The sequence below is a fragment of the Cupressus sempervirens genome, chromosome 11 (assembly GCF_028749045.1).
Source record: "Cupressus sempervirens isolate cs-2001-9-10 chromosome 11, ASM2874904v1, whole genome shotgun sequence".
Lineage (NCBI taxonomy): Eukaryota > Viridiplantae > Streptophyta > Pinopsida > Cupressales > Cupressaceae > Cupressus > Cupressus sempervirens.
This window is the reverse complement of record NC_143128.1, coordinates 767,884,233-767,893,793: the sequence shown is the minus strand read 5'-3', so window position 1 is coordinate 767,893,793 and position 9,561 is coordinate 767,884,233. Positions and strand designations below refer to the sequence as shown.

General features: G+C 38.3%; 1 protein-coding gene across 4 annotated transcripts; it reads right to left on the bottom strand.

Annotated features, from left to right (window-relative positions):
- Window positions 1-4,090: 4,090 nt before the first annotated feature.
- Window positions 4,091-7,238, bottom strand: LOC149531869 (uncharacterized). 4 transcript variants are annotated; one of them, XM_089809667.1, is made up of 2 exons: window positions 6,642-7,238; window positions 4,091-6,267 (listed from the first exon to the last, which is right to left on the bottom strand). In XM_089809667.1, the coding sequence occupies exon 2, from the start codon at window positions 6,154-6,156 to the stop codon at window positions 4,843-4,845; it is 1,314 nt and encodes a 437-aa protein (XP_089665793.1). In that variant the 5' UTR covers window positions 6,157-6,267; window positions 6,642-7,238; the 3' UTR covers window positions 4,091-4,842. The 4 variants fall into 4 exon arrangements, with proteins under 4 accessions (XP_089665793.1, XP_089665791.1, XP_089665794.1 ...); XM_089809665.1 differs by having other exon boundaries at window positions 6,657-7,238; XM_089809668.1 differs by having other exon boundaries at window positions 4,091-6,147; window positions 6,642-7,237.
- Window positions 7,239-9,561: the final 2,323 nt, after the last annotated feature.

Sequence of the window (9,561 nt, the reverse complement as noted above, 5' to 3'; positions counted from 1 at the left end):
GGACCATGAGATATGATACCATTTTTTAGGAATAGTAATCCATACTACACAACTAAGAGGGGGAGGGTGAATCGGTTGTCTGCTATATTTATAAACTATATAATTTCAACCAAATCATTAATAAAAGATATGGTAGTACAAAAAAAGATGAACAATCTATATAAACCAACACCATAAGAAATATATGAGAAAATTGTTCTCAAGGAAAACCTTGTTAAGGGAAAAATATTAGAGGGGATGACACCCACAAGATCATGCACTAGTATAATAATGTCCATGTTAGGAGACCTCACATTGTTAGGAGTTGATACAATACATCTAGTACATTGGTCCCTATTAAAGGACAAGTCCATGTTAAAGGATAGAACCCTTGCTAAAATTTCCTGCAACCCTATTAAGATTTTATGAGGACAAAAATATCACTACTTGAGCACATTGCTCAAAGGGTGAAGGTTAAAGCCACCTTCAAGAGGGCTCATTGTCCAAAAAGAGAAGGTTGAATCCAACTTTAGTAAACTGTCTAATGACAACATAATTTCTTTTATAGTACCAATGAGTAAACAATGAATGATCACATATTCCATGTATACCTCTATCAAATCATTTGACCGACCTTCAACCTTGATCTGATATCTAGCATCAAGGCTCATGCTCATTTTCATTTGATATACTTCATCATTTACAACAACAAAAATTGCCTTCCTTTATACAAGATACAACAAAAAATTAGGTCAACCTATAATTAGGACTTCTTGGCCAATGTTAATTGCATTAAACAATGCTAAGGTACACATAGTATCTATTACAAGTGTATAATTTAATTACAAATATCAAAACACACACCGCAATCCATAATCAATATCTTCTAATCTATGTAGATGATACACTATATAATCGTCTCCCAAAAGAAATTATTTATATGTCATAAGATGGCTGCTAACACATTATGACTCAAGTGAGTCACAAATCTTGTAATGTACTCTAATCAAAGTCTTTACTATGCATGATGCTCATATACCAAGACTTCATCTCATGATCAACTTATACTCAAAACATAGTAACCATCTCTAGCATAATTCCCTGTCACTAGCCTATAATGACTATTCGCTAAAACAACTATAAATCTCAAAAATCAACACATAAAGCTTTGTGGTCATAGACATAAAGGCTACACTCACTTTGAAACATATATCCATGCTTGCTTACTCAAGAATGTTGTACACTATCTGTACTAGTCTATCCAACTTCTTGTAACATCTAGAATCATAGTTTGTCCAATGCATCACTGAAACATATGAACATATGTTGACATCAATGATAAAACATGAATGTCTACATCCCAAACAATAGCAATATCCAACAAACTAGCCAATATCAAACAGAAATCAACAAAAAAATATATAGTAAAATTTTCGTGTAAGGTCCTCATAAGAATATCACAAACATAGATTTGGAGTTAACTCAATAGCTATGAGACTCTAACACAAAACCTCTATCTCATGTACCTAATATATAAGACATACATAACATAAAATAATATTACAAATTGTGAGCTAAACTATCCATAAAGTGGCAACTGTCTTATCTCCAATTCAATATTTCCAATGATGTATCAAAACACATATTGACATGTGTAACCCCTTTGTCCAACATGTTTTCATATTTCCTAATTAAAGAGACCCAACTCCTAGAGGTCGTAACTTTTGAATCACGTGTCCAATTGATGAACTATTTGGGGTACCAAAAATATTTTGATTCTCTCTATTAAGTTATAACCAATGTAGCTAGATTTTTTACACTTTCAAAACATTTTAGACCATCTAAGACCTTTAAAATTGACTTTGAACCTTTCATTCACGAATTTTTTTTAAATAAAAACTATAATATCTTCAAAGCTAGGCATGATATTGCAATAAAAATTTACTAGCATGCTAACCTAGCCCATTCAAAGCTTTGGGGAGATCTCAAAACAATTTTCACTCATAACTTACTATAAATAGGGAATTTGAGAGTAATTTGATTCCAAAAGCTAAATAGGTTTGAGAGTAATTTTGATTCCATACCTTATTTGCAAAAACATATTGCTTATCCTCTATTGCATTGCATGATTCTTGCATTTCAAATTGTATTACCATGCAACCTCACAGTGGTTTCATGTAACTTGAAGTGAACATGAAATATAATGAAAAAAGTTGGATTCCTTTTTTCTTTCTTTGTTGGTCTCATTTTGGCATGATTGTCCTTTTAAATTTTTCAAGTAGTTCAATATATGCTAAAAATCATGTGCATAACCTCAAACTTTCTACATTAATTCCGAGGACCATTTTAAATCATCAATTTTACTAATTTCTCACCTAGTTGTAAATCCACAATTCACACAAGTGACTGGCATCAATTACACAGCTTGATAAGATAAACTTTAAAATATATATTTAGAATTCAAATTTGATACAACTTGCTTCCTGCTAGTGATATCATGTGTTGAATTAAAATAAGAAATGTTTCACATGTCAAATTTATCATTATATTTAAGGAATAACACTAGTTTATTTTTACTTTATGAAACTTAGAGAGCATTCAAGGATGGTTGTAATTAATTTTAGTATTTGATACTATTGCATTTCAAGCTTACAGTAGTATTCAGGGCATTGCTACATGATACTAAGTTGTCTTTGATCTATGTTTATAGTTACCAAATTAATTCATCTAGGGGTTTGGCCATAAGAAAATCATATCTTGTCTTAGAAGCCCCTATTTCTTTAGCAACAACGACAAGCTAAAAAAAGATCATATGCATTCTAGCAAACCAAAAGTAGATATTAGAATTATGTAAAGATTTAATATATTTACCAAGAGTTTAGATCATAAACCTAGGTCAAATCTACAAATATACCATTTTCACATGCACAAACAACTCTAAATCACATAGAAATTTTATTTCATAAAATATTTTTCTAAACATTCCTAGCTTTTTTCTAAACATTCCTAGCTTTTTAACATATTGACAAAACACTTTAAAATATCTATCACAACACATCTAGATAAAGTTTCTAAATAAATATTTATAAATTCAACATTTATTTTAACACATTACTTCACACAATTGCATATCCTAGCCCTAAAGCCCTAGAATGATAATCCAACACTTTCTATAAAAGGGATTTTGTTTTTCCCTTTTTCAAAGAGAAAAGGCAAATGCCTTATTTCAAGAGTCACAAAGAAAATGCTAGATGACGATATTGCTTGTGTTGCAAGGCATGTCCCTGTGTGCCTCAGTCATCAGGCTTAATTTCTGAGCATGACGGTACCCGAGCCCATTTATAAGAGCAGTTCAACGTCAACTTCTTTGCCTGATACTATCATCATCAATGAGCTTACATGGTAGACTTGGTATTATGCCCACCCCAATTAGATTAGACGAGTGCATGTATCTGACCCACATAATGCACAAATAAATTTTATGGGATTTTCCTTCAGTTATTGAACATGTTATTCTGTGCCTTGTCCCCAACCTTCATGAAAGATCATTCCGATCCCTTGCAGCCCATTCGTGGGAGTCGTTGAAGGGTCCATTTCTTGCCATGATTATATCATTAACCAGTTCAGCTAGTAGAGACCAAGTACAAAGAAACTAGATGAGCCTATATTATGGTTTTATGTATAAATAAATTAAAGAGATTTTGCTGGGTATAGAAATAGCTGCCCATACATTGATACATAAAATATCGTATCCATGATGCATATTAAGATCTACAGTCATTTCCGAAACAATCCAAATTTCAATTGGGTAGTTTCCAATTCTTCTATTTGTTATCTACACTCCTACTTTTATCTATGCTCCGAAAGTTGGCATATTTCTTTCTTTTTTCTCCCCCATCTTTACTCGTTTTCTAATTAAGTTTTGAAGGTATGAGTTAGCACATCCCTTGAGTTGATCAGGTTTTGATGGGGAATTTCATGAAGAGACTGAAGAACTATAGTTAGATATGGTGTTAAAACATGAAAATATCTATTGCCAGCCATTGTTATAAAATTTCAAGAGTTGAGAAAGAAGAAGCAATGCAACTTTCCTGCGACTCATTTTTGCGTATTTAGAGTTCAAATCAATCAACGAATATCTTATAATGATATCCTTGGACGAATACCATGAAATTATTACAGTCAAATATTGCTTTCCATGAGAAATGAGAAACCAGTCATGTCCAGAGACACAGTAAACATATGACCCGGGAGGAAAAAGCAGAGGACTTACATGGCAGAGCTAAATTAACATTAGCAGTTGAAGCATTAGACTGGAGTGTCAGAACAGATTCGAGCAAATTAGGTAATTACTTTGCAGTGATAGAGAATATATCACTGCACCGTTGTAGAAGTCCAAATCAAAGACATCTACAACGGATTAGACAAATTCTCAAGCTAACTTCGAAATACAAATACAAGTTAAAAATCTCTATTTACAGAAGCTCCACACCGACACTGCCAAAAGGGCAGGATATCACATGGGCAGCAATTGCAAGGGAACAAAAGTCATGTACCTCTCATGTTTTGGCGATGCCCATTCCTGAATGAGACTGCACTTCGCTGCATCCATCACAATCTGAACCGGAATCAACACAAAAGCTTCAATTACATCTGCATCTGGGCCGATTCATCCTCCAAGGAAACACCAAACAGTATCCTTTCTAGTCATAGTGGGGTGCTGCAGAAACAGTCGTTTTTGAGAGTCTCTCAATGACTGGCAAACATTATACAATATAGTTTTATTATACCAATGTACTTAACCAAAGATCTCCTGGCTTTTTCAGGACCCATATTAATTAGGCAGTATAAATGGGCACCCCCTTAAATCAATGGGTTCGTATAAGGAGCATAACAAGAGCTGAGATCCGGCCATGCTCCGGCAGTACCGTTCCAGTAGTTTAAGTTATTTGCAGAAGTGTCGAGTAGCCCTTCAGATGTGGGCAGTTGCCAATTGTATGGAGAAGCATCAACATGAACATGCCCGTTGTTTCCTTCAATTACTTCACCGCCCGGCAAGGGTGTGGTGGTGTGTACGCCGTCCATGATCAAGTGTCTCAATTTGATCTCATCATGATGCGGTGCTCTGACTTGGTTGTGGTGGTGGTTCTCGTGATCAAACGGCAGTAACACCTGTGCAGCTGCTGCCCCATTATCGTGATGATCCTCCACGGGGATCGCAAACTTATGGTGATGGTGGTGGTGTTGGTGTTGCCATTGAATTTCATGGACGGCTTGATCTTGAAGCGCATGAGAGTTGTTCAACGTATGATCATTAACAACACCTGTTACATCATTGAACCGATTGCTGTTGCCCCCGCTGACATGGGAAAATGTGGGTGCGGATGATGACGTGGGCACCTGCTGATTCTGATGATGATGGCGGGCTGCCTCGAAAATGGTACTTAGATCCCCATTAATTTGCACTAACGAGGGTGCCTGTTCCGGGATTAGGTCTGGAGGAGACTGGAAGGTGTTCAGATTTGACATGCTGCCCAATGCTTCATGATTGGCGGTGCCGGTGGCGGTGGAGTTGGATGTCGACGGCACTTGATCCATCATCACGCCTGTTCCTGTGCCGTTGCTGTTACAATTGTCCCTCAACAGGCCCCGATCTAAATGATCCAATCTGGATGAATTATGCTGCTGCTGCTGTACAGACGCACTGCTGCTGCTGTACGAAATGCCGAGCCCGTCTGCTCCTCCGTTGAGAAGAGTAAAGTAGACTGACCGAACAGGCGGAGGAAGATTCAGGCCGCTCTGCTCTTGCATCGGAGACGAAGAGCAATTCATCTGATCGTTACTCATGCTGTTGTTCTGACCAGATGCAGATGCGGATGCGGATGCGTCAGAGTTCTGAGAATCGCCCGGTCTCTTGAATCGTTTGTTCTTTCTGCAGCCTCCCCCGACTGGCACGTTCCTGAGAGTGCCTCCTTTGGTCCAGTACCGCCTGCACGTCTTGCAGAAGTAGCGAGGCTGTGTCAGGCTGTAGTTGTTGTAGTAGCAGAATTTCGTGTTGGGAGAATCACAGCGCGGGCACTTGAGCGCCACCTCTGATCCGTTGGGCTTCAGCCGCCTGTCCATCAACGCCCCCGGAGATTTGAACCCCGATTCTTGCATTCCGCTGCCCTGAAACATGTCCACAGTCGATTCAAAGGAATTGGAAAACACAGAATGCCAAAACGAGGCAGCCAAAAACTTGCTTCCTAGGGTTTCACGGATTACGCGAGAAACTAATCTTGACAACGTCTGCATAATTGCAACAATTCTTCAGTCCTTGTGCAACTCATGCTATAATTAGCCACTTTCATTAAACCAATATTCATAACGTAAACTAGATAATAATTGGAACTCCATGTTAAATTATGACACTACTCCAAATTCCCTAGATGGAGACTCTCAACCATCTGATACCAAACAAACAAGGCCCAAGTTTGTCAAACTGCACCCTTTATAGAATCTAACATGCATGTTGGCTTCAATTGTGAAGCCTGCAGCCCCAAGCAGGGCTCAGGGCGAAGCAAACCAGATATACAAATCCTAGAATTATTTTTGGGTTTGTGTACTGATAACTTTGAAACTTTTAGTACATGAAAAAAAGTTGTGATGAGGAAGAAACAAACCTATGGGTGGAGTACCTGTAGCCAGTCGCCGGAATCGATGCAAGCATCAACAGATCTAAGCACCATTGAGCTGTCCGATTCTGCCGGTTTCAGACAAGCCAACCCCAGGGCAAAGGCAACGGCAAAAGCAAAAGCAAAAGCGAAATCGAAATCGAATTGAAGGACCTGTAGACGTATGTTCACTCGCCCAATTATAGCGGTGAGATCTGCTTCTCGGTCAACAAGAAATGCGTGCAATGAATTAGAGTTGCGGAACCGTCAGTCACATGAAGGCACCGCCCAAATCCACCACTCATTGAAGAAGAAGAGGAGAGAGGAAGAAGAAAGTAACAAGACGCTGCAGCATGCCTTCATAAAAGCCCAAGAAAAAGGAAAAGATTCCACACGTGAAATGGTGGCTGGGTAAGAGCTCAAAGCTATGCGACAAACAACCTTTCACCTGCCCTCCCTTCCCCATCTCATACGTACGTACAACCAAGACATGATGCTATCCTCATACTACCACCTCATCTCTACTATAGCTTGTGAGCCAAGGAGTCTCACAAAAACTAAACTAAAGCCCACCCCATGAGATTTATTAGAGCAACAACACGGGCAGGTCAGGGCAGGGCAGGGCAGATATGAGAAGAAGGCGCAATCAGGCACGCTCGCTCAATTTTAACCTAAATTGAATTCAAACTTGATTATCATCATCATCATGTGCTCCAATCCAAACGGATACATTATTATACTATAGTGCTACACAAGAACAATGACATTAGGGATATCGGGAGTGTGACGTGGCAGGACAGGACCACTATTTGAGAGTCAATGTAAAGGCCTTCAGAGTCAACGTCAGCGAAGACGTTTCGTTTCCTCTCAGCTCAGGCTTTTGCTCACCCGGAGGCGCATCCTGCGCGTCCGTGCTGGCTGCTGAGCTGGCCCACCACGACCACGTGTCTCCCTCGCATCGACTGCGTCCGTTTTGGTTGCGCGGGCCCCACTCCCCCGCGGGTGGGGTCGAAAATACAATATAAAATGATGGAGGGGGGGACAAGATCTCGAAAGATATGGTGCTAAACGCGGGTACAACATGAGCGAATGCAACTGACTCAACTATACTCCGTGTGGGCTTTGCAAGACTCTACATTAAACTAGAAGCTCAAATTATTACACATAAGGGCCTTGGTAGGGGCGAGATGAATGATTAACCCCATCAAATACGGTACACCTTACTACGACTTACCTTGGCTTATACTCCGGGGCGGTTAGGCATTTAAACAAGTTGGATTTGAACCAGTCGTGCCTTCACCTTACTATGTATGGGGAAGCGTGGGAATAGAAGAGGGGGGAGAGATTATTTGCATTGGGTAGAGTGTGGAAACTGGTCCTCACACACTTCGTGCATGCACGTGCTACTACAACTAGTCAGTCTCTCCTCTGCTTTGCCTTGTGAGCCACACAATGCCTACCCATCCTTTGTTCCCTAACCTTTTCCCAACCCTATAGAAATCCCCACCATAAAAGAATAATAAAAGCGACTGATAACTACATTCAATATTTTAATACTTTTAATCCATGCAACCCCTTGGGTGTGCTCCCTACACGTCACCCAACTATTGCACGCCCCCCGATGTAGACTAAGCACCATATATTCATTTATATATGACTGCCCCTCACTCCCCACCCCTTTTGTTTCCTTCTATCTAGAAGCTAGTTCAAGAGTACCTTGTTTCAATTTCCTAGTCATCCGCTGTTTAATATGAAACCCATTTGGGTGTTCCCCGTAATGTGGAAAGCTTCGTGGGGGGAATAATGCATCTTCCCTAATTTGTGTATCGAGAGAATAAGTGATAAACAATGAGCATGGCAGTAGGCACATGGAGTGCAGAGTTGTGTGATATTTATAAGATATCATTGAGGGTATGCATCTTCCCTATCTTGTCTTGTAATTGATTGCTTTCCTTTGCCCTCTTCCTTTAATAAGTGTTATATTAGATGTATTAAATATGTTTTATTAGCACGTAATAAGTACTGACATGGGGAATAAAGTTTTATAATACCGAACATTTCATGCACTATAATAAGTAAGATAGAATAGTATTAAGAATAATAAAATAGAATATGGATAAAGCTAGTTGTAGTGGCAAATATATTGAACCATTCATAATGGAAGAGAATTTTAGTCTTGGAAATAAAATGTAAGAGAGATGTTATTTCAAGGAATAGTCTATTACAATTTAAAAGGCTTAAATTTTTAAGAAAAACTAATAAATTATTTAAATAAAATGAAATATAAAATTGCAATACTATTATTTTTTAAATTAAAAGTTAGTAAATGTTCAAAGTTACTAAAAATACAAATAATTCTATGAAAGAGTTACAAATTATGAAACTTTAAGATGAGTGAAAAAGATTAATAAATAATTTGGGTTTCTACAATATAGAGGATGTGGAAACCGCAATGTGAATTATACCCATAAGCTTTCTACTACAATAAGCAGGTTTTCCCTGTTAGGAGCTAGATAAGTACCCTTTCTAGGGGTTCACCCTATTAGGAGTGATTTGTACACTATTAGGAGTTTAACAAAGATCTATTAGGATCTACCTTGTTAGAGGATTTAGAACTCCTTATGAGAGTTCACCCTGTTAGAGAGTTTACACAAAAAGACTAGTTAAGGTCCACGCAGTTAAGGGATATCCCTCACTACAACTGTTAGGAAATAACAAGTTTAATGATCTATATGTAGCACTATTTCCCTATCAGATCCTTTCTTCTTTATTCACTCTTTAGATTCCCTCTACTCAATCTCTACTTGGCAACTCAATCACAATCTCTTTATTCACATTAAATATTCTCTCTCATGGTTACTCTTCAAACAACATCATACAAATACCCTATCATTTTTGTTGATTAATCTTCACCATCTATTCAATTTAA